Source organism: Aphelocoma coerulescens, chromosome 3 (assembly GCF_041296385.1).
Source record: "Aphelocoma coerulescens isolate FSJ_1873_10779 chromosome 3, UR_Acoe_1.0, whole genome shotgun sequence".
In the NCBI taxonomy this organism is placed as follows: domain Eukaryota; kingdom Metazoa; phylum Chordata; class Aves; order Passeriformes; family Corvidae; genus Aphelocoma; species Aphelocoma coerulescens.
Window position 1 is genome coordinate 66,323,221 of NC_091016.1, and position 26,064 is coordinate 66,349,284.

At 41.4% G+C, this 26,064-nt stretch overlaps 1 protein-coding gene across 3 annotated transcripts in view; it reads right to left on the reverse strand.

Moving 5' to 3' along the window:
• The window catches only part of AKAP12 (A-kinase anchoring protein 12), a 30,465-nt gene that overhangs the window by 2,741 nt on the left and 1,660 nt on the right, over nt 1–26,064 (reverse strand). Inside the window, exons 1-4 of one of the 3 annotated variants that reach the window (XM_069010663.1) lie at nt 14,817–15,023; nt 14,460–14,505; nt 3,035–6,822; nt 399–2,260 (exon numbers count right to left, since the gene is read on the reverse strand). In XM_069010663.1, coding sequence (XP_068866764.1) covers nt 401–2,260; nt 3,035–6,822; nt 14,460–14,496 — 5,685 coding nt within the window. In that variant the 5' untranslated portion in view covers nt 14,497–14,505; nt 14,817–15,023 and the 3' untranslated portion in view covers nt 399–400. Of the gene's footprint in view, nt 1–398; nt 2,261–3,034; nt 6,823–14,459; nt 14,506–14,816; nt 15,024–17,935; nt 18,123–26,064 lie in introns of those variants that run through there. The other 2 variants (XM_069010662.1, XM_069010664.1) reach the window with 2 other exon arrangements.

A 26,064-nucleotide genomic window follows, 5' to 3' on the forward strand; every position in this document is an offset into this window, starting at 1 on the left:
TCCTAGGGAGAGATTATACTTATAATTTCTGATTCAAATTCCTCTGAAGTGCAAAGAGCTTTGTACGTGAGGCACTCCAGGTTTACCATGGAAGGCAATACTCACATCCTTTAGGATTTTAAAAAGAGCTTTGTTAGAGAGTGTGTTTGCATATTAAATCCCATACATTAAATGTGTCATGTGAGTTCCTACCTAGGAAAACTGGAAAGTACATTTTCTACCTCCCAGAAATATCACACCAAAATATAGGCCCAGTCCAAGGCCACTGAAGTGAGGGTAGCCCTTCAGCAAAATAATTAAAGACAAAACAAACCACCACACATTAGAGAGAACAGCTTAGAGATCCTCAGAACTACCTTAGAAAAAGAAATGAATTACTGGCTAAAAATGCTACTTACATTCAAGGCGTCAGAGCCACTGAGTTCTGACTTTGTCTATCACAAGATGTTCCTTCTTGGCAACTGTCATCCTCCCACATTTGTGTTTTCCCATCTTCCACTGGTGGGTGATATGGTTGTTCTTCACTTTCTCTGCACGGTTGCGGTCCTGTATGTTGGTCTGAGATTTCCGTAATGTACCCAACCTCTTTTTCCCTTAATTTTGGTGTGTGTATCTCTAGGGTGTCTTTGGTTGAATCTTCTGAAGTACTTTGTTCTAGTGCTGGTTTCTGAAGTCTCAAACTTCCCCCTGAAATGTCTTCAGGGCTTGTCACAACTGTTGAAGAATTCTGACTTTGTCCATCTTGCAGCATCTCAGAAGTTAAAGGCATGTCCTTTGTTTTTTCCACAGCTGCATGAATTTCTGCAGACTCAGTTAAGGTAGCAGTTTTCACTATTTCTGGTTGCTTGAGCTCCTGTTCTTTATTTCTTATCTCTTCCTCTTTTACTGGAAGCTGTTGATCTACCTGCATACTTCCCAGAAGTTCAGGTATGATCGTATCTGATGGGCTTTTCCCTATGGAGTTAATGCTCTGCTCTGACTCAAGGGCAGCTGACTCTTCTGTTTCTGCAAGTTTGTGAACAGCTGACTGGATGGCATTCAATACAACTTTTGTACTCTGGGACTCTATAATCACAGACTGAACAACATGCTTCTGAAATTCTGGATGGCTGGGAGACAGACTGCAACTGGAAGGAATATCATTGTGTTCAGCTTGCCCAGTGCTCTGGGGCCTCTCTCCCTCTTCTGACACTCCGTTCATGGAAGCACAAGTCACTCTAGGCTTGGGTGCCTCCACACTACCAAGCTCTGCAGTCTCATAGCCTGAACAGTCAAGAGTAGAAACTGGGACCTCTTCAGAAGCCATTTGCTCTGGTGTGGTTGCCAAGGGCTGTACAGTTTTGGCTGCCATGTCTGCGTGTGTCGCAGTTTCTGCCGTGACGTGCTCTCCACCTGCTGCAGCTGCTGGAGCCACAGGTGTTTTCAGAGCCCCCGAGCTTTCAGCCTGTGGGGAGGCTGAGTCAGAGCCTTCCTCTTGCTGGACAGCAGCTGAACATTCATCATGTCTCACAGCTTCCCGTTTTCCATCTTCAAATACTTCTTTGGCTCCTTCCATCAACTGCTCATTTTTCTTATCCTCTTTCTGGAAGCCTTGACAGTTCAAGGTTTCTACAAGTTCTTGTTGTTTTCCCACAGTCTCTTTTCCAGCCAAGTTGCTGGGTGTTTCACATTTCTTAGGATATGTATCAGCAGTAACAGCACTTCCATTTTCAACAATCTCTGGGCATGCTGATGCTAAATCAGATGTCCCGTTTGCTTCAATCTGCACAGGAGCCTCAGCAACAGTGGAAGTGCTCTCCAGCCATGTTTCAGATTTGAGCACAGCTCCTTCCACTTTGCCACCTTTGGTTTCATCACTCTTGGAGTGGGTTTCAGTTGTTTTGTCTCTGCATTGTGGCTCTAGGATGGGCACAGAGTCCACAGCTGCTTCTGAGCCAACTGTTTTTGAAGGAAGGGCAGAGGTTTTTCCCTTGCTCTGCAGTGGAACCTCAGGAACAGTGACTTCCGTGCTTTTTACTCCATTGAGCACAGCATCTTCCTCTCTCAAGGCAGGTGTCCTGCTAGGAACTCCTTTAGTACAAACTGGCTCTTCTGAGTCAGGAATGCCATCTTGTTTTTCATCTTTAGCAGGGACCACAGTGACAACTGCTTCTGCGCACTCTGGTCCCACAGTGAGCGTTCTGCCCTCTCCTTCAAGCTGCACAGCCTCTTCAGCTGTAAGCCCCAAGGATGAGATTTCATCCTCTGTCTTGTCCTGAACCTGTGGAGAATTGCAAGAGATCTGTGAGAAAGCGTACAAGCAGGGAGTGACCAGCAATGTTCTAGGTGAAAAACCACAACACTCAAAAGGGCAAGAGTTGTAGGAAGAGCACAAGGTGATGTCACAGAGACTAGTGGCTCACCAAGATCCCAGCCTGTGTTGCTTCTGAGGACATGTAGCTCATTAAACACAGGGCAGCCTTAAAATTAATTCAAGGAAGGGACAGCTGGCAGCACATGAAACAAAGATTAAGCCAGGAAGATGAGGAGGTAGGGAAGAAGGTAGGAATGTGCCAGCTGCAGTAACTGCAGCATTTAGAGCTGGAAGTAGTGGTGTTGCTTCATGTCCTCCCTTTGCAGAGGTACTTCAGCTTCACCTGTATTTCTGCCTACAACTGAAAACAACATCCACTGTGTATGGTGTCACATGGATCACATCTGTATCTCAGGTGTTCATATAGTACCTTCAGTCACTCTGTGAAGTGCAGGAGCCCTAAGGGCAACCGTTTCAGTATCTCTGGATCCATGCACACCATCTCCTACTCCATTTCTGCAGGCATTGCATCCACCCCACCCTGCACACAAGCTTCAGTGCCTGCTGCTTCTAGATACCTGTGTGTCTCTCACTGGAAATGAACTTCAGCTGTCTCAGGCAGCACAAGGAAGGTCCTTGACAGTAATATACCCACAACCTGGTTCTAAACTAGGTATAGTATCTAACACTTGCTGACTTTTTCTTTGACAAATCAACCTTTGTGTTATATGCAATACTTACTGCAGGTTTTACTTCTGGAGCACATTTATCTCTTGTCTCATCCAGTGTCAATTCTGTTACGGGCAGTTTCTCTTGTTCTGAAGGCTCCTGCTTTGCAAACAGCTCTTCCTTGGGAGTGATGGCTTTGATGCTGTGAAACTCTTTGTCATGTGATAAAGGTTCCTCTATTGTCCTCTGCACTTCATTTATTTCTTTATGGTCTTCTACAACTGCTTTTTCATATGCCTGACACTGGCTTTCATCTCTCACCTCTACATTTTCACGTCCTTCTGTGCTTTCTTCCATCGGAGAAGGTATTTCACTTTTCTCTGAACCTTCAGGTAAAACACTCTCTTCAACTCTGTTTTGGCCCTGAATGGTCCCTGCACTTTGCTGGGGCTGGGGGCCATCCTCTTTGTGTTCTTTTTCCAAGGACTGCTCAAGCAGAACAGCTTCCTGGCCTACAACGTTCTCATCTTTAGCATCGCCTTTCACTTCCGACTCCGGTCCCTGTACTGTTGTAATTATAGTTTCTGTCACAGCTCTTTCACTAACCAGCTGTGCTACATCTGATTTTACTCTTTCAGCAACTTCATGAAGAACTTTTTGCGTCTGCTTGTCCAAGTCTTTCAAATTTTGTTCAGTGGCCTCTACTTCTTGAACAGGTGTAGCTTCCTCTGTAGTATCTGGGGTTTCTAACAACTGTGAAACAGCAGAAACCATCTCAGTTGTCTCCTCGGCAAGGGACACTTCCATTGTTTCTTCAGCACAGGAAGCTTCTGCTGTCTCCAGTGCAGTCACTGCTTCTGAGGTTAGCTCCAGCTCACTTGCTGTGGTGTCATCACTTACATCCTTTCTAGTCTCTGGCACTGTCTTAGCAGCTACCACTGCATCCTCCACAGTAACACCCGGTTCAGCCGTTTTCAGAGTTTCTTTCTCTTCCTCTTCTCTTGCTTGCTCAATGCACTCTGTCAGAGCAGCAGATATCCACGATGGTGACCTTTCCTCAATGCTGCTCACTGCCCTTTCCTCTTCCACAACAGAAACAGCAACTGCATGCACCAGCCCTCCAGATCCTTGCTCCATTCTTAGGGTCTCCTCTAACTTTTCTGCTCTCTCTTCCTCTGAGGTGCCTTCTCTCATCGCTTCAGCATCCTTCGCACGTTGGGCTTCCATTTTCTCCTGTTCTGCTGCTTCATATTCAGATAAAGGAACAACAGCTGGAATATCAGAATCTTCTTCAGCTGTTTCTGTCATGTCTTCTCTTGCTTGTTTAAGATGAGCTGGTTCTGGCTTTCCATCTGACTTTTTCTTTCTGCGTCCAGGCATCAGTTTTCTAAATGGAACCCACGATTCATCTTTTCCAGGCTCACCATCCGATGTTGAATGCTCCAGGCTAGATCCCACAACAGAGTCTTCAGTTTTCTCTTCCATTCTGGTTTTAGATCTCCGTCTTGGAGTAACTAACCTTTTAAATGATTCCCATGTTGAAATACCTTCACTTTCAGATGGGCTTCCAGCTTGTTCTGGGGAAGAATTCCCCTGTCCTTGATCACTCTCTTGAGAGCTCGTAAGAACTGCATCTGTTGCTGTTTCTTTGCTCTGTCCAGACTCTTCTACTTTTTGGCTTTCTTCATCAGATGATGATGACTTCCTGGCTCTCTTCTTTGAAGAGCCTACACATATAAAAGCTTCCCAGGACACAGAGGTGTCAACCTTTCTTTTGGGCTCTTCTGTAATTTTCTCTGGTTTCTGGTCAATCCCGTTTTCTTTTATTTCTTCCTGATTTTCATCAACAACATTTTCAGTTGCAGATACTGCAACACTCTTTGTCTTATCAATTTCTTCTTCTTTATCGCTTTCAGAAGGCCTTCTGACACGTTTCTTGGGAGTCACCATCTTTTTAAATGATGCCCAAGGTGTAACAGTTTCTCTTTTTCGCTCCACATCTGGAATTGTGGCATCTTCATTTTCAGTGACCTGCATTCCATCTGCAGGTTTTTCTAAAGAGGGAGTTTCATTCATCTCCTCAGGAGAAGAAGCAGAACTCTCCCCCTTTTGTTCCTCTGGGCTGTCTGGGGAATCTGATAAGTGCTGAATTGGTTCACCCTGTTCCCCTGACTTAGATTCTTCTCTTTTACCTTTCTGCTTCTTTCCAGACAGTTTCTTCAATCCAGTACCTGTAAAGAGTTTCTTTAAAGGGCTGCCTTGTAATTTAGTCTTTTCTTGAGAAGACAGGAGCTCCGCTTCATTTGTGATACCTTCTGGAGGCCTCTTTTCAGCTGCCTCTTCAGAAGTTATTTCCATGGTTGTTTCATCTGGTTTGTCAGCATCACTTGTATCTGTGCCAGGTATTCCCTGTAGTCCTTCATCAGTGGGTTTAACTGACTGTTGATGATCCTCTGCGTCAACTGAATGTTCAGAAGTAGAAAAGGACTTCAATTCAGGAGCACTCAGAGTTGACTTTGTTTCATGTTCTTTGCTTTCTTTCTTCTCTGTGGTTCTATCCAGAGCTTCTCCCTGTGCAACATCTTCTGCTGTGGGTGACATTTTCAATACTGCTTCCTCTGTTTTTTCATCTAATGTCTCTTTCCCAAGTAGAGCAGGTTTACTGCCTTCTCTTCCTTCAGATTTTTTAAGCTGTTCACTAGAAACTTCCATTGCCAGAGATCCTGTTTCAAGTGTCTCTTCAGAGGCTATTTCAGTTCTGTCATCTATTTCACACTTTTCCATAGACTCCAGTTTTTCTCCCATAGGCAGGACTTCTGAGGATGTTTTCAATTCTCCATTCACACTGTCAGTGACAAGAGGTACCACTGACTCTGTTTTTAGTGGTTTCTCTGTCACCTCATTTTCTTTCTCTCCTTCTTCAGTTTTTTCTTCCTCTTTACCAAGATCTTCTGAGACTTCCACCAGCTTTCTTTCCTGATCATCTTCATCTTTTTTTCCCTCTGCACTTTCTTTTACAGCTACTGCTGCCAGGTCCTCTTTTTGTCCCTGCTCATCATGCTTGACTACCTCTTCCTTTTCACTTCCTTCTACTCCTATGGCTGCCACAGTCTTTCCTGAATCCTGCATTTCACCTTCAGTTTGCTCCTTCTCCTGGGCTTCAGTAGTCACTGCTGTCACAGTCCTCTCTTCATCTTGCTTCTCAGACTCAGGTTTCTCCTCCTTTTCACTGGTTTCAGTTGTTAATGTTGTTCCCTCTTTTTCTTGCTCCTCTTCCTTCACAGGAGACTGTTGTTCATCTTCTTTAGGCTTCCTAAAACTCTTCTTTTTTCTAAATCCAGTCCATCCTTGAGTAAAAAGTTTTCTTAATGGCGATGCAGTTTCAGTGGCTAAGGCAGCTGGCTGAGAACAAATCTCATTTGCTTCTGGTATTTTAGGAGATTCATCTTCTGTTTTTTCATTTTTCAGTGTATCTTTGGTATTGTCTTCTGCAGAGAGTACATCCTCAGGCACTGCTGTTTCTTCTGAGACAACTTCTTTTTGATCATCAGCTCCTTCAGGGGCTTGTGTTTCCTTTTTTACAGTAAGCAGCTGAACTGGTTCCGATTTTCCTGTCTTTTCCTTCTTCACTGTGAACCTGAACCCAACAAATCTAAAAACCTTTTTAAAACCTAAATCATAAGACTGTGGCTCTGACACCTGGTCTTCTGCAGCTTCTTCCAAAGCTGGCAACTGCTTAATTGAATGAGCATCCTCTTTCTCAGCATCTACACCGTCCTTGGTGCTTGAGTCAGATGGAATTGTCTCCATAGTTTCATTGTCTTCCTTCAAAGTTACACTGGAATGTTCTGTTTGTCCAACTGTTTAAACAACAACAAAACTCCAGTTAATTTCTTTTTCAATTTAATGTCATATGATACCTTTATATAACAAATAACATAATATAAAAAAGGTACTAGTACCTTTTAAAGAACTAGTTTTTGTTCTATCATTACTATAATTATTTTCCTTCTTTGTATCATTGTACAATTCTTCCCAACATTTATTTGCAAATGCACCTTTCGAGCTTATATTCTCTTATTCTATTCCCTGATTTTGCAGTTCTTTTTGTGTGGTTTGTTTGCTTTGTATTTTTTTTTTTTTTACTTTAAGGCAAACAAAGTAAGAAAAAAAAAATATTTCCATCACAGACTATACAGAATAATATATGCAATTATTCCTAAAGCAAAGCTCAACAAACATTTCCATGCAGATAGACACATCTGAGGAAACCCAACGAACAAAAAAACCTGCAAATAAACAAAACAAAACAAAAAAGCCCCCACAAAAAAGCCTGTTGACCTAAAATGATGACCAAAAAAGACCCTTATTTTACAGCTCTGTCCCTAAAGAATAGTAAGATGTGGAAACGCCCACAGGAAATTACCTGTTTTTCTGAAAACCCCTACAAAACAGTTACACAACATCTACAGGAATTCCACGTTGCTTAAAATGAATGAGGTTGTTACTATGCAAGAAGGTAAAATCCTCCACTGCTCACATGTCAGTTTGCATTATCTTTCCTTTGAGGACAGCTCCTTCAGGTCACTGGCAACCCCCCTCTCAGTCTTGCTGGGACAAGTATTACTGCTCCCTCTGGCCATAAACTACTCAAGTTCACAGACTGGCATGTAAATTAAATCTATGGCATATTCAAGACACCAAGCGACTCTCGGGCTTGGATGCTGCCAGGATTTCAGTTTAATATTATTCTTGACCCTTGACTTTGTGCAACAGGTTTAAGTGCAAGGCCATGAAGGAACGTACTCTTCTCTCTGACCAAACTTGTCGGAGTGCCAAGATTAAAAAATAAAATTATTTTAAAAGATTCAATGTGCAACAGCAACACCCTAGAAGAATGCATGGTCCCTTTCTTTTAAGCTGTTATGTGCTACTTCAATGTCCAGAGGCAGGAGGAGAACGCTTTAAAAAGTATGTGATCATCAAATTCCCTGAAGTGATTTGGTTTTTATTTGAACCACCTTTTTTAAGTTGTCTCTGATTCCGCAGCTGGCGCTGCTTTGCTGGAACACCTGATCTCCAGAGGTCCCTCACAGCCTCTTGCCTAATTCCCCCTTTAGGAAGGGCTGCTTCTTCAGAAGCACACAGACAATGCGGTCTAGGTAAGGCTGGAACTAACAACAGAATAAGCAAAACAAAATCTACAAGGATACTGGCTCCTAATTACTATGTAGAGGGCAAATCATGTTTCACTATCAGCAGCCTACTTCTTGTTATTTCTCAGTCAACATAAGCAAAGCTTTTTGTTTTTTCCTTTATCTAACAGTTTAATATTATTTGCCTCAATAGTTAACTCCTAATTCATTTAAAAGCCTGACCTCTGCTAACATGCTAACTCCCTGAACATTTTAGACCAGAGATGTTTGAACTGAGCCATTTGAGAGGGAGAATGGTAAGACAAAAGAGACATTTTTCTAAAGAAGCCAGAATTTTTAGTCCATTGGTAATGTGTCTCTTGCAAACACCAGAACACTCCACAAGCAAAACAGCTCTTATCAACCAAACATTACATTTTGTTTATTTAGTTGTATGTTGAGACTGTGCAACGATAAAGTCAAGGAACCACCTTTTGTATCTGTGTTCATTTATTCCTAGGTCTGGAAATAAAGTCCTTGTCATTTCCATAAAATTATGTAATTTAACAGAAAACTGTCTAAGGCTTAATGGGCATTTACAAAGTTAGAGGCATTCAAAGACTATCTTCAAAACATCACATATTTTGTAATTATTTAGTAACAGGTACTTTAATATACTCTTCAGCTTGTTTACACTATAAATGATTCTTCTGACTTAACCAGCTATGAAGCTAAACACTGATCATTTAACATTGAATAAAAATTTGCCCATGAGCCAGGCCTCTTAGCATCTCTGCAGCAAACAAGGTCTATAGAGTCTTTGTTTGTCTCAGCCCTGCATTAATGCCAGTGTGCTTACTCTTATTAGTCACAGGAGAATCTCCATCTGACATGAGTTATCTAAAGGCAGACTGAAATACGGGGCTGAGAGCAAGTGGGGAATGCTGGGTATAAGTGGGAAGGAGCAGAAGTGCAGGAAGGCAGAAGGGAGTGGACAAGTCAGAAGGCACTTGGGACTGCTGAGCAGCCAGAGACATAGATTTGTATGGGCTCACCTTTCATCTTGCAAACACTCCCTAGGAATGCATGCCCCTTCATTATCAAAAATCCTGAGTTTTAAAAAAAATTGTAAATAGATGACATTTTTTTATTTATTCCTAAATGTGGTGTTTAGTGTAAATTCAGTGTTTAAGATGAGTTTCAGGTATTAGAGATAAATGGGATTACTGTAAGAGAGCAATGATAGAGAATATTAATAAATGAGGCACTCCATTTCCAAAGAGAGATAAGATGTAAAACTAGTATATAAATGCATCTCTTAATATTTAAGATAGCATTCAAAGGGTTTTTGCTTATTGAGTTTATAAAATGATGTGTTTATAACACCCTAGGATAAAGACTATGTCTCTCTAAAATGTTTTGCAGGTGAAAAAAGCTGTGACTACTACAAAATTTGCAGGCATGGGTATGCATTAAGATAGCAAATGCAAACATAAAAATAGAGAACAGAGAGTTTAGATGCAGTGATAAGCTTTCAAAACTGTTACATCAAGCTGACAGTAATTAGGTCTTCCTTGTGAGTCTGTCCAGCAGACACCTCACCTTCCAACACTTCACTAAACACAGTGCAAAAGGAAAAACTAACAGAAATACTGACCTACTGACAGACACTTACTAATACCAGTCTGAAGTGGCAGCTATGCTACAACCCATCACACTTCCATCTCTCCCTCATGGTGCACAGAGGATACACTTACAGACCTAGCTTAAGCACTACCCCTTCAATTTCACAAAAGGATTTAACCTGTCCAGAAGGTATTCCACCCGAAAGATAACATTCCAGTGTCAGCTGTTAAGTGACCTGCTGCTGCTGCACCCAGTCTCTACTTTGTCTCCTCCTTTAGCATTTTAAAACCCTGGAAGATTCTTTAAAAATGAAATTCTGATGCCCTTCCTTAGCATTTAAGGAGAGAGGTGCCATTCAGGAAATTTGCCTCCATGTTGCCAGGAGTCTGCCACTGTTTTGTGACAAGACTCCAGTGCCACGAATATCCAAGCTGTACTTTTCACAACGTATACACCCAGAACTCAATATTTAGCAGTTGGATTCTATATTGAAGTTTTTATTAATGACACTGCAGTGCCCAAACATTGTCAGTGCAATTCTGAATGCAGAGCAAACTGTGAGCAGCTCCACTTGGAAAGGTTTGGAAGTTACTTACACAAGGCATTGTTGGTCAGAGTTCTGTAGCATGTCACTACCACAGGTGTTCTGGCAAGACAACCAGCACTTTCTGAATTAATTCATTGATTTTGAAAGCACCTTTAAGAAACACCAGACAGACTCATCAAAACAGCTACCAGAAATCAAAACAAAACAAATAATAGTAAAATACTGATAGGAGTAACATTTCCTTAGGTCTCTCGCGAGCAGGGCTGTACTTTACCAGCTATGCACTAGCCAAGGAACAGAATACAACAAAAACATACCTAGAGGAGGAGATAAAGATCAGGGGTGATATCATAAAATTGATACACTTTGCTGTTTAAATCCACTGTGGCTAAGGACCAACACTGAAAGTCTATTTTAACTGCTTACACACCAGCTAACCTTTCAAACATTTTTAATTGACTCAAGGTGCTGCCTGTGTTTTAATAACCACAAGTGTTCTGTTTTATTCTGAAAGAAAAGGATTCAAAGGTGCTTGATTTCACAATTTCATAGGTACTTAGTCCATGGTAAGAATTTATTTTATCAGGAGCATGCTGATCAGATGCTGGAAAATTAGTATTTTCAGAATGACTGAATTCCTGTCTCATCCCATTAAAAATAAAATGAATAAATAAAACTCTTCTTTTTGCAGTCTGACAGACATTGTTGGCAGTGCAACCTAACTGCTCCCAGCTCTCATCTCTCTTCAAAAGTGAAAATGTGTTTCTCCCCTGGTAGCTGCCAAAGAGTTTTAAAAAAGCACTCTGACTGCAAGAGTTAAATCCACAGCACTTCATGTGCTCGAAGTCAACCATCTCAACATCTGGAGTTGGTTGACTTTTCCCCCTAAGGATTTGCAGCACGGCGCTGGATTTTTTCCATAAATTCCCAACATTCTCAATCTCTCAGATGGATGTGACACACACACCCTGCGCCCACCTCACAAACTCCTCTGGCTGCTGCAAGGCTCCAGAGGACTTTGTGCTGTTTTCATTTATTCAGTGTTTAGGGCCAAATTGTGCTTTTGGTCACATACACAATTCTCTCACTACGTTCACATGAGCAAAAGCAAATGCTGCAGCCATGAGGCTGAAGGTGTATTTTACAAGAATTTGCCTCCATTGTGCCTAAATTTGTTACAAATACAACATACAAAAGAAAAAAAAAAAAACACAAACAAACAACAAGCCACCAGCTACTGCTCTAAAGCTCATATGACACAAACAGAAGGCAGTTAAAAAAAAAAATCTGAACCAAGCTTGTATTTGTCAAATGTCGTTTTCTCTTAACTGCACAATTCTTCTAATTATCATTAGAAACATTTAATGACAATGTAAAGAAAGGACAAAAACTGATATAGGTGAGTAATTAAAAACTAAAACACATCTTGAAATTACAGTATCTATGAAAAACCTACCCTGAACAGATTTATTTAGAATGAAGTAGATGTTTAGAATTACTTGTGAAATTGAGCACTTTAGCATTAAAAAAACAAAAAAAAACCCAAAACCAAACCCTATCTGTGCTTTTAAGTTTCCATTGCAGAGTGTATGAATTGGGGATTATACCACAAATTCTGATTCTTTTAATCACAAGTTTCAGAAGGTTGGGCTTAATAAATCAAACACGCTACTCACGTCTCAGTAACAAAATAACACAGAAATATGATTGTGTTATCCTTCCAACAATTTAATTTTTTTTAACTACAACTGTGACATTGCTGCTTCTTAGCAATGTATTCTTCACAAATTCTTCCTTCCTTTCCCTACTATACACCATATTTATTTCCACTTCAATGTACAAACAGTTTTCCATAGAAAACACATACTATGTCCTTCTCCCTTCTATTCACTGAATTATTTCTAAGGACTGACTTGCCATGTTCATCACAGGGAGCAAGTTCTTTCAGAATAATTAAATAATGGGAGAGGATTTACAGAGATTTTTGCATGCTAAATCTCACCATGCATCCATGCAATTCATGAGCTTTTCAAGCATGATGCTATTTCAAAGCTTTTGAAACAAGTACTATTTAGTCTTCAGTTCTCTGGTACTTCGGTGGCAACTGAAGAGTTATGTTTAAAAATCTCACATACTTTTGTGTTCATTTTTAAAAACGGAAAAAAAAGGAAAAAGCTGCAAAATATCTATTATTTTCCATGGCTTAGAGCTCCTTTAGAAAGCAAAAGCAGCATCCCCAGAAAATGACATCACAGAAAAGTAACTGAAACAAACAAACAAACCCAAATGCACAATCATTTCCACTGTGTTGCTGTATCATTCTAATATTCCTCAAAAAAATCTTTATTTTCAGAAGATTTTGATTTAGCTGTACTTCTCTGCTCCAACCCAGAGCTTCTCAAATTCCAATTCTGAGCCCAGCTTCTCAAATTCCAGCAGGAAAAGTTATGTATTTCATCTATTCAAGATTAAGATATTTCTTTTTTCATTTCAGTGTTTCAACAAACAGCACTAAAAATCAGAAAACAGTATAGTTCTTTAAAAACAAACTGAAGACTTTTAAAGCCAGAAGGGTCATTAGCTATGGCTTGGATATAGTTGCTGTAGTTAAAAATTCTTCATTAAATATGCTCACAATAATAAACTGCTCTCACACCAGCACAGCTGTTCTGTTTGGGAACCAAACCAGCATGCTACAAATATTTATGAAATTTAATGGTTAGACATGCTGTCCACATCTCACATTCAGTGACTTGGTTCTGCTTCTTAAAATAAAATTTATTCACCAAGCATAAGATAGATGCAACCCTAGCACTTGGGTATTTGAGGGGAAAAAAAATTCATTGCTCCATTAGCAACAAGGATGGGATAAGCAATATGGACCAGTAAAAGCTGGGACACTTTTGAGAACCCCTAATGATTAATGAACAATGAAAAGCAGATTGAATTTTTTCTTTATCAAAACGACCACAAAGACTAATGTAAACATCACAAACTCACCACAAAGGAGATGAAGCTTCATCTGCACTAATTAGACACATGACAGCTTAATACACTCCTGCATACCAACAAGCAGAGGTACTCTGTCCCTTCCAAGAAATGGTAACACATACTACACGCTAAATGCAGTTCTTGCAAAATGTACTATAGAAGCAGCTGTACTGCAGTGAAAATCCAAGGTTCTTCCACAGGAATTATTAAATAAGGAAAACCTCAAAGATCAAACTGTGCAAACCTATAAAGACGTTGCTTTTGAAAAACAGTTTAACCTTTAATTGCTGACAATAAAAGGAAATAAAAAAAATAGAGAACCCTTGAGGAAAAAGTCTCAGCATGTGAAAAGCTCATTAAACATCGAGTTTAATGAAAACCCTATTGTAAACAGCAGTAGGATATCTCCTCCACCACTCACTGATTCAAATCACGTACAGCCCTCCCCAGAGCCCGCTCCAAATGGAGCCGCACTTCTACAGGCTTTGTTGTCGATATGTATTGTAAAGTTAAAGTATTTTGCATGAATAAACTACCCCTATTTGTTGAACTCATTCACTGGCTCTAGCAAACAATATACAAGAGAGTAATTATTAATACAATGAAATAAAGATTTCCTAGATAGCTAGAGTCATACATCATCAGAGAGAAATTCCAATGCAAATTAGCTATCTTTAGGAGAAAAAAGCCAAAATAAACGGGGTTTATTTGAACTTCATAATGCCACTTTGTCTCCCAGAGAAAGACATAAGTTTGTGCAAACCCAGCACTGCACAATGTTTTTTTGTTTTAATTCTTTGCTCCTCCAAAACTCATCTTTTCAGAAAGCCCAATTAGTTTACAGTATTAGCTCTCAGCTTCAGTGGCTTGTGTGCTAATTCCTCAAGTAAGACGTGTGGCGTTCAGCATACACAGCATGGAATTTTTGGTACTGCAGGCTGGTAACCCGCTGCCCCCCATACACATACACACACACACACACTCCCATGCCACGGTGCTAATCCCCTCTGAATTTTGCTTCATTAAGATAAAACAGCAATGGAGTAACAGCTTCATTTCTCTCATGCAAGTATTTTTACAACATATAAACGATGCTAGCTTCTGCATCTCCTCCAATTTCACCAAGTTTAGCTCTTAAAGTATTTTACTGCCTTACTGCTTGATTAATGTCAAATAGCATCATCAGTGCGATCACTACCTTTTTTTCTGTTCCTCAATTTCGGATACCAGGTCATAGCCCCGTCCTGCAGAAAAACACCCAGTTAGCACCTCCACATTCATAAAGCCTCGGATCACATCGAACGTCCGATTGAGGCGGTATGAGACTTCCTGAAGTCTCAGCAACCTTCGCATGGAAGAGGTTCTCACTGAGACAAAAATACTTAAGCCAGACCTTTTAACTCGTAACGCCCTGCCAGGAAATCCCGAGTGTGTAACCCTGGGGGCTCGGGGTCCCGGAGGCTCTCCGGCAGCGGAGCACCGCCGCAGCCCCGGGATGCTGCTGAGCCCAGAGAGAGCAAACCCCGCGTGTGCCGGCAGTGCCACACCGCCTTACCCGCCATCGTCACTGTCCCCAGCATGGCTGAAGCCACACTGACACCACGAACCCCCTTCTCCGAGGTTCCTCCCAGGGGCGCGGGGCAGCCCCAGCCCACGGCAGAGAGGGAGGCGGACGGGCGGCAGCGGCGCTTCCACCCCCCGGCACCCGGCTGGCTGGACGAATGGACGGCTGACGGAGAGGCTGCCTGATGGAACTCTGCCTGTCGGAGGGCTGGCTGGCTCTCCGCCGCGCCCCACGGCCGCTCCCCGCGGCCCGGACAGCCCTGGGCCCCGCCCGGGACCGCCCCCAGCCCGCCCGGCTCTTCCCACCGCTGGCCGGCACAAGCGTGGTGCCTCAAAGGCTCCGTCTCGGACTGCCGCTTCGACCCTTTATCTCCTCCCCCTGTCCCGAAGGGAAGAGGCGCTGGCTGCCGCTTTCGAACCAGGCGCCCGCTTCAGTTCCCGCTGTCGTAATGCCTTCCCGATGCAGCTTCCCACAAAGCATCCAGACCCAACCTCAAAAGATGCTGGTTAAAACCCCAAGGATTTTACCCCTCATAAACAAAACCCTACAAAACACTTCTGTTTTTCCACACCGAAATATCTGTGCCTTTGCCTGTTACTGTGGGGTTGGTTTGGTATTTTTGTTTTGTTTCCATTTGTTTGGAGGGGTTTTTAAATTGGAATTCTCTACAACCTAATTACTTATAAATTGCGTCAAATTCTGCTGTCAAGAGTTTCATAAACGTGTTATTCCAGATACTTGTAGTATATTAATTTAATGCTCCCACTGATAGTAAAAAAGGGATGCAATATGATAAAATGTAAAGGCTCAGTATCTAATACAGGTGTCCTCCTATTATAGCAACACCGTTTCTATTTTGATTAGAATTGATTATGTTGAATACCTCCGAAGTTCTGATGATACTTGAGCCTTCATCTCTGACTCTCAGAACCAACTTCCCAGCCAATTTACCAGAATTTCTGGTTAATTTAATCTTACAGTGGCAACTTTAATGAGTCTAGGTCATCTCTCAAATGGTCTTCTGAATGCAAGATTCAAATAGTGATGGTGAGAACCAACCAACCCAAAAACCCTATAATCATAAATACTCCTTTACTGTAGGCAAACACTTGTGCTGTTTCAGTGCTCGGTGTCACAATGCTTCACTCCTAAGTTTATAGACTTGCAAGCAAGGTGAAATAAACAATGACTGGAGAACATGAAGTGTAGCACTAAGATGGAACATTTTTCTATGTGGAAAGATTTCTCTGCATGGAGCAACTAAGAGATACCTCCTCTCCACCTTTATTCATCTGCCTAAGGACAGATGAGGTGGGCCAGGCTCTCTAAGCTCCAGACAAGTGGACACAAACAGCTACGAACACCTGAACATAGCCTTTATTTGAAGAACCCTTTTCAGTGCTTGACTGGGCAAGTTTTATTTGCCTCTATAGATGATGTCATTTTCAGCTATCGTTACCAGCAAATACATGCCGCATCACCTCCATTAACGGGTTTTTAACTTCAAGAGCAAACACATAGAACTGTTTTCCCTTTCACATAAATAATGCTACCATGTAGACTTGGCTTCACTGACAACAGTGACAAAATTACACTATTTTGTCTAACAAGATTACAATAGGAATATCACACAAGCAACATGAGAGATTATTCTCAAAACAAAGCCATGGCTTTTCAGGCTACTCAAATCCAAATTCCTAACGCTGTGTTATGTTCACATCATGCCATGCAACTGGTCACATGTAATTATCTGCACACAGAGGGAGCTTCTCACCTCTTCATTACATATCCTAGTAATGTGATTTCAGTAACTGAAACTACAACCCAGGATGACAAAAAAGAATTACAATCTTTGACTATTAACTTGAAACTCATGCCCTTTTAAAGGCCTTTTTTTTTTACTTAATCCAGAAGCTAAATACCAACATGAAATCTTCTGACACTACTTCCAAACATCAGGTATTTTCTCTTCATTTATGACTCTGTTTAGTGAGTATCCTCCTCCCGTCCCTGTCCGCTTAAGAGTAAAATTTTAGAGAAGTGGAGTTTCATGAAAGATAAAACAAGCTCCATCCCATTTTTATAGTGTCAAAAGCCCCTACTGATATGATTTAAAAAAAAAAAAAGGCACAACAGCTCAGAATAAAATTGGTAGCCTTCTATTGGGATAATAGCATTATAGCAATTAATCTAAAGACATGACAAAGAATTGCTTTTACCAGGATTCAAACCCTAGAATACACCAACGGTTACCCTGGAGTACACACATGCCTTAAGCTGCTCTACAGGCAGATAGTGCCTCATTTACCCTGTCCCCATCCCTTCCCTGCTCTCCAACAACAGCATTAGATGCCTGCTCTGACTGAAAACTATCCCTCCCTCTTGCCATCCTGCCAAAAAGTCAGCAGGTAGCAGGACTGCCGAAGCAGATCTCTCAACGCACGCCTGTGAACAGGAACTGAGGGAAGCAAAAAGAGGCTGATGAGAGCAGGAAAGGTGGGCTGCCAGATCACACAGGAGAAAGAACAGCATGTTCCTGACCATGCAGCAAGGCAAGGGAGACATTCCCAAGACAGAACACACAGGGATGCCTATGATGAGAAAGGTTTTGTGGTCAAAATGCAAATCTGATGAAAAACAGATTAGCAGCCTGTCCCTTCCTATGAGTTCAAAATATTTTATCATTAATATCACTAATGAATTAACATAAAAGGATTTCTGCCTTATGAAGGAACGGACAGGCCTATGCAGCAGGAGCTCCCAACACGAGAAGTGGAAACTGAGCTGTTCCTACAGGTGGATGGTCAGGAGATGGGCAGCAGACAAGCAGAGGCATTCAGAGCTGAGAACAACCCCTAAGGGGGAACAGGTGGGCATCTCCACCACTGACACCAACAGCTTCAGTCCACAAGCCATCTGTCATCTGGACTCTCCTACAGAGAAAAAACATCTCCCACGAAACAGTGCCCTAGAAGCACCTGAGCAACAAGAGATCACTTGAGTAATACCTGTTCAGTAGCACACAGCTAATCAAGCCCCATTTCTACTTCTCATCCCATTTAGCACACAGGCCTCTATGATATGTCCACTGAACACAGGTTTTTACTCACCATTTGTTCCAGGCGACTCTGCTTGCTCTCTGGGTGGTTCTTGGAGGGGTGAAGCCACCTCTGGCTGCTGCCCATCCAGTTCCTTAGATGCTGTAACAGCTTCCAGCTGCAGTGGCTCCTGTGGTGAGGCATCATGCTTCAAATTGTCTTCACTAACATCAGGTACTGGTAAACTTGCATTTAAAACCTGCGTGGTCAAGCATTGATTGAAGGATGGTAGTAGGGAAAGAAAGAAGGAAAGAAAAAGAAAACATCAGTATTAGGCTGGGCTCCCCTCCAACCCCCACAGAATATTGTTCTTTCATTCTCATTTTGACTATATACATGCAAGCAATTTTAACTTTATTAAATACAAGTACTTCTGTAAGGGAAAAAAACCAAAACACATAATCTGGAACTATTTATCTTTCTGTTCTTCCACATGAAATACATGGAAGAAGCAGGTCTTACAGACAATGGCCTATAACCTTGTGTAGAAATCGGTTTCTTCCATGAGGGAAAACTCCAGGATAAGGTGAATCTAGCTGATGGAAAGAAATTCTTCATTCAAAATATCTGGCACAACTGTTCTGATATAAGAATGAATCCTCTCTACAATATAGACTTTGGTATTGCTCCTCTACTTATGTGCTTATCTTATCATCAACAACAATACAACTACAAAGAAATGGAACTGTTCAGGACAGAAAGCAGAATACATATATATTTCCCATGAGGAAATGTAGTGAAACTGAAATTAAAACTAGAATTTTTGGACCTCTGTTACTAGGTGGCAACTACTCTTAAAGGAGGACAGAGCTTTACAATCCTTTGGGACTCTGTCCTATATAATTTGAAATATTTTTTCTAGATTTGCTAGTATGTGCAAAAAGAAGAATCTGTTTTTCAGCTTCCACACTTGATACATTTTAATTATTTTCAGAATTTGTACTGGCTTGCCCTGTAAGAAGAAATATACTTTCAAAAGCATATTTTTATTTTAAAAGTATGAAATGTGTTGTGGTCATTATAAGATACTTAATTACCCTTTAATTTATTGATTACCCTTTATTTAAGGAACTAGCTCTCCAACCGATTCTATTACCTTCCAACAGAAGCCATTTCAACTAATTAACCATTATTCCTGAAGTGAAGGTTTGAAGTTCCTCTGGTGGAACAGCAAACCTTAATTATGTATCATTGTCTTATGACTCATCAGTACTCCCAAAATACTGCCATGGAAGCCCTGATAATTAATCAAAGGTACCATAGATACATTACACTGAAAGATGGGATCTAACATCCACATGCCTGAAGTGCCAAACTGGGATCAGGAAGATGCCACATTCTTGATGATTCTCTTCCAAACTCCCCCTATATATAAACCTTCTGAATGGGGATATCTATTTATTTATTTTTATTAGTAATTAGCCTGCTGCAACAGAATTTCAAGTCAACAGACAGTGCCAGGAAAAGGGCATTCCTCTTCATCATCTGTCTCTTTTCACATGCTGAGTGAGATCTGGGAGAAGCGCTGTACCCCACTTCCACAGGCAATGAAGCGTGTGCATTCAGGTTCCTGATTTTCAGTTCAGAAGCCCTTAATTAAGCCAAATTGTTTCCACCAGGCGTTGTTGCGCTCCTCAAAGCTGCCTTTCACAGCCACATAATCCACCTCACGAAAAAGGATCCCATTCTGCTCCACTGCCAATACCACAGATGGAATAATTTGGCTTCAGAGTTTTCACATGCTGAGACCAGATATTAAATAGAAGAAATACGGAATGGCTCAACACTCAGATTACATTCCCGCTTCTCACATCATCCTTCCCATAAATCTAAAACACAGGAACTCAGGAGGGATAAAGACGCCACACCACCGAACAAAGGCACGTAAATCCTGTGAAGCTCCTCTGCAGTTGCACACAGCATTAACTGAATGGCAGTAACTGATTAAAAACAAGCAAGAGAATCAGACACAGGAAACAACAATCTAATTCTGAAAGGGCTTTAAGATTCTTCAGTACAAATTTAGTAGAGGACCATTACTTTTTTTTTAAATTATAATAAGTTTTACTGATTTATTCTTGAAAGACAACTGCTAGTCCTGCAAACACAAGAACAACCTTAACTTGACTGGCTCCCAGGGCACTAGGCTATCTGAAGAAAAAGCCATGGATGACTATTACAAGACACCCTCAGAATTAGCACCAACTATTCTTTCAAGTCACAAGAAAGGCAACAGCACTGAATATCTTAGCACTCCTCAGGTTATTCAAAGATTTCTTTGCCTTTCTTTCCAAACCTCCTCAGGCAGCACACCATTTTAAAGCCAGTCATATGTATAGACACAGTCAACTATTTGCCTAATAAGCACCAGTGGACTCTGCAAGGAACCAGGGCACAAAGGTATTTGGTAGCCCAATGCAGTACAACTTGTCTCCTTTTCAAATTGAGCACAGGCTGTTACGATAAAATATTAACAATGGTAGCACTTACTATTCCCCCAGCTCTGAATTTATTCTACAGTTGTGATGCATTCAGGAAAACAGTGACTTTATATAATCCTTAAGATTTGTCATTTCAGACCAAAATTCAGAAGTCACTGGGTCTAGCAGATAACCCCTCGGATCTGTTAAATCTGCAATGCCTTCCAGTATGAAAAACAGAATTAAATACAAAACATTACTAAATGTAAGACTATAAGCAGTTTTTACAACCAGCCACTATAATTATAATCCTTGTTCACTCTGTACATAAATTCAGTTTTGGAAGCAGGATCCATCAGTCACAACCATGTAAAAATGTAAATACATGGAAGACCTCAGCATTTTCAAATCTGACCAGACCTGTGGTATAACCCTACCTTTTTACTCCAGTCCCTCGGGAAAGAGTTTGATGTGATTCGTGGCCTTGGTAAGGCAAATTTAGATTTTCAAATCAAGTGCTCTGCTTTAAATAATTGAGTAATCAAAACTAATAAAACAATAGTATTTTTTCAAATTAAAACATGTGCAAAGGAGAAGAAACCTTTGGGGAGCTTGTAACTTGAAAGAAGACATAACAGCATCATTAGTTTAAAAAAAAAGAAAAAAAAAGTTTTGTGTTCTAAAAACATCACCCAGGCTCTTTATGAGGGTCAGTGCAGTCTGTCCCACTGCATTAGTCCTCAAAAGAAACTAATTTCAGTTTTCCTTCACATTAACTGCTTCATTTCTCTGAAGGGATCTAAACTGCAGTTTAGTCCAATTATATCTAATTTGATGAGCAGTGTTCTTAATTCCATTGAGAATAGTTGTAAAGCTTAGACAAATATAATGTCAGAGTTTAGAGAGATGGGTGAAAAAAAAATTTAAAAAGACAAAAATTAACGGTATTAGGAATCTCTTTGTTCACCTGTATGCGTTTATCTACAAGTAATGAGACATTACATTTGGCAGGTTTATCAGCATTTTATCAGTTTTTTGTGGCACACATTCATTACACTCCTTTGATTATTAATTTATGAATGTGTTGTCTCATAAACAAGGGAGAAACCAAGGAGAACTGGTTATCCACTTCACTGATCTTTCAGCTTCTTCATTCCCAAAACAAAGGGCCATTAGCAAAGCAACACTCCAGTTTCTGTCACACCATTACTATACATCATGCATCTATTTTTTTAATATTTGCCTCCCATTCACCACAAAGATGGAAGCAAAGGGCAGACACACAGTTAATGAGACTAAAATGCACAGTCTTGCTGCCCACATCACTCTAACCAAGAGCAGCTTCTGCTCCATCTTGCATCCAGCAGTGAGTCCAACTGTTAGACCCCACTAAACGCACACAAAATTGAAAATGGGTAAATTAACATGACAAATTGCTCGAGATGTGGATGAACTGCAGGTCTCTGATCTCACTGTACATTAGTGGACGCTCTCTTTGGGCACTGTTCCTGAGGGGTTCGCAGCACCCAGCCTCTTCCCCCACCAGCAATCACCATCATTCCCAACATTCCTTGTACCAGACCCAAATCATTCCAGGGATTCCTCACACCAGGCCCAAACGTACCAGAGTTAATTTTGCCTCATTCTGTTAATCCTGCTACACTGATTCTACATCAGATTACTAAAATAGCAAGATCCAGCTGTCTGAACAACTGAGCAAACTAACATAATAGTCTCTTAATATTTTTCCTGAAGTTTGATTTTGAAACTCTGGTAAAGACTGCTGGCATGCTCAGGGGATCTGCTCTTAACACATGCTGCTTCATTAAAAAGAACTTCAAACACGAACATTTGGGAAAAGAAAAAAATTGAATCATTCCAACTCTTTGTTCACAGCAGTTTGTCTTGTTCTGCATTAGCTAAACATTAGAGGTTTGTGGGACACTCCAAGTTCCAGGTGAAGAAAACACAACGCCCTTCCTCTGTAAGGGACATAACAGCACATTTAATTTCAATACCCGATTTCAGTCTCCTGCAGACAAAGCCAAGAACTTTCTCTGCACCTTTCATCTCCTCATCTACCCTCTTCTCTCCCAACTCTCAGACTGAGTTCGCTGTGACACTTCCTTATGGATGACTACCCTCAAAACGCAAATGGATAAAACAGCTTCTGCACCCAAATAATCTCTATGATCTTCTTCTGCAACCTGTGAAAGAAGCACGACTCCCAATCTGTTATTCAAAGCCTGATCCAACCTGAGCTCCTTCCCAGGTCTCATACTGTTCAGCTCTTTCAGACACCACCTTATGAAAGCATTTCACTTGTACAGCTCACCCAAGCTTTAAGGACCAGTCAGAACAAGGGCTGAGCACAAAGCACGTTCCTTTCCTCTCAGCAACTACAAGCAGGCCTGCATTTCCAACCTGGAGGACTTTCAAAGACCTGACGCTCCTCTTTGCATCTCTTTAGCTTCTACCACATCAAACACAAGCTAATTGCCTCGGCATTGAAAGTGCCCGGCCACCTCCCTCTTTATCTCCTATACGATAAGGGGTATTTCACGCTTTTGGTGCCGCTATGACACCAATTTCCATTGTGCATTTTTTCAATTACACATTTTTATGCTTTCACCTCAGCCACCACACAGGCGTGGTCAGCCCTCCAAACCTTACCACTGAAATGTACCAGCCTCTTCCTCCCCAGTTGGAAGAGAAGTATCTAAAGTGAATCAGACCCTACTGAGCCAGGGGAACCCTGCAGCCTCAGACCAAATGTCTCACACTGGGGCTCCTGGAGACACAGTCTAGGGACTTCCCTTGAACAAGCTTTGTTTCACTATTGATAATGTAGTATTTTCAGGCTGACTCAGCTCCCTCACCAGAACGCAGTTGTTTAAACAGCAGATGTAAGTCTGCCCCAGCTGTTATTTGTCAGGCACTCGGACAATAAGACACTCTGACATCTCAGCTGGTAATCTCTTTAGAAGAGACAGTTCCAAATATTTACTGTCTAGCACACACTTGCTCTCATTACAACACAGGTAGCGTAATCAAGTTACTACTCAGAAATGGGAACCATCCCGAAAACACTGTTCAAATAACTCTCTGCTCAAGTGAGGGCCCTTGCTGGCACAAGCCAGGAATCCACCACACCACACTTTCAAGCCATCAATCCCCATTAAAATACTATCTCTGACAAAACTAGATTTTGGTGCAAGAATAGCTTATTAGCATTCCCCTATTCTTCCAAATTCTCTCTGGAAATTTCCCTACACTGTTTCAGGTAGCTGTTCCAACAGAGCTTGGCTCCTTCTACAGGGCCACAAAAGAAACCTCTATTAAAGCTGGTACCTTGAACTTCTAAATAAAATAGAAGTGGCGTGTGTGTGATTGTCATTGTTAGCTGCAATGCTGGTAGGATGACAAAGCTATCCTGGCATTGCCCACATGGCTTGGAGTCACCTTCCACCCCATGGGAGGGCACCACACTGGCATTTTTTTCCAGATCTCTGATGCTTAGCATCAAAATTGGAAGTTGGGTGAGAGCCACATCACTGCTACGAACAGAGAGGGCGCTCACAAGATGAAGATGCTCAAACCAATCCAGCCATGTACTGCCACCAACAGAAGTGTCACCCAGCTTCCTGTCCCATTCCAGTCACAAGGTCCTGCCTACTCCCCTGCAGCTTCTGCTGAGTCCAAGAAGCCAACACATCTTGCTCAATCAGCAGAGAATGACCTTGCCAAAGAACTGGAACAGTTTTTCAGGGGCTTAGCTCCTTCAACAAGCTCACACAGTGCCAGGTGCAATACAGGAGAAGCTGCAGGTGCTCTGGGGAGGAGGCAGGAGCACATGAACCTCCTCATCAGACATCTCAAAGGTTTTTGTCAGTTCAGGACACCTAAGGTATGTCTGGTCTTCTTCAAGACCAAAAAGATCTTGTTCCTGCTTCTAGCACTCTTGAGATCTGATAAATCCTTCTCAGGCCAAGCTTCAGGCCTCTGTGCTGCTCAGGACAATCTGCTCGTGAGGTTTCAGTGAGTTTCCACCAGCTCACTGCCACCATCAGGGAAAGTTTTTTCATTTCCCCTCCTGCAGATGCTTGCCTTGTCCTAGCTCTTGGTCTCACCTCCACAATGTAGGAGTCAAATGAACTCAGAAGCAGATCAGGAAAATGCTCCAGCAAGAATAAATTTCCCCGTTTCCTGAAGGGTTAGTGAGTTTAACCTGCTTACAGAAAGGCAAGGTTAGGACATGATACGGCCAAGCGAGACTGCGTCATGTGAGGCAAGACAGGGAAGAGGAACAGAGGAGAAAGAGGGGGAAAAGATCATTGCTGTTCAAACAGCAAGAAGGTAACTATCACAAAAATCAGCCTTCTGTGGAACCATACCCTGCCCCTTGGTTTCAATAGGACCTTGGGTGTCACTTCACAAATCTGATTAATTCAATTCAGGCACCTGAATGGATTAGTACCACCAGTATCTGTCACACTCCCCTGCAGAGATAGTGGGGGGTGGCTATGCAAGATAAGGAGCAGCTCCTTCACTGACAGAGTTTAAGTCTTGTCTGCTACAGTAAAGAAATCCACCCATTTAGAGTCCTAGTACTGTAGTAGGCTGGAAACTCTGGAGCTGCTTTACGTGTAATTCACCAGGAACTCTTGAGAAGATGGTACAGCTGAGGTACTCACCACATGAGCCCACATTGAACCCACTGTGTTTGCAAGCCAGCACCCAAAGGCCCCTAAATACCCCTTGCTCTGTAGACCAAGTGCTTTCCAGGGTCCTTGGGCTGTAGAAGTGAGCAGCACCGAAACATACACCCTCCGATTTCAGTATGGACACCAGGACATGCAAAAGCTGGTATCTGGCTAAAATATCACACATGAACAATGAAACAGCTTAAAGACTATAAATTTGTTGCTTTCTAGAAGAAAAGACGAAGAGGTTTTCATCTTGTAAAAAATACAACTACGTCATGAAAGAAATTTAATTAAATATTTCAAGGATTTCACATCACAAAAGAAAGCACAACTTCTCTGAGACTTTATAGCCTGTACAAGACTAGTTGCTTAGACAGTTTATTTGTAATTGCCTTGCCAAGACTCACTCAAGTTGGATTCCACTAAAGTCAGTTTCCAAAGTTTTTCTTCTAAAAGGGTTGTAATAAGCATTTTAAGTTGGATAACGCAAGAAAAAAGACCACCCTCCAAAAGATTCCCGTTGTATCTTCTGCAAACAAATTAGCTATCTGACAGATTTCTCCAGGGGCACTGCAGGACTGGTAATTTTCAAATCCAGAGAGCTGGAAGGAATAATGATGAAAAACTGTGTCACAAATCTGTAAGAAGTTACTTCAGTAAGACAGACTAAATGAGATACAAAAGAAGTACGACTAAACTTCATTAAAACTTATTTTTCTTTTTATGTCACGTAAAGGAAGGCAAAACCAGCTGTTTTAGGAGAACAGCGTAATACAATTTCTTATAGCAGCAAAATGGTAACAGAACTTCCCCACTTTTAAACAGTTTTACTTGAATAACCAGGCAAAAATCTATTAGAAAACATTTTTCTAAAGCTTAGAAGACATAAACCACAGTAGTAATAATAATCTGTACTTGAGAACAGTATTAATGTTATTCCCTTTTTAGAAGGTCTTGGTTCCCATAACTGGATAAACATGGCTATGAATATTACATCCCTTCTTCAAAGTCCCAT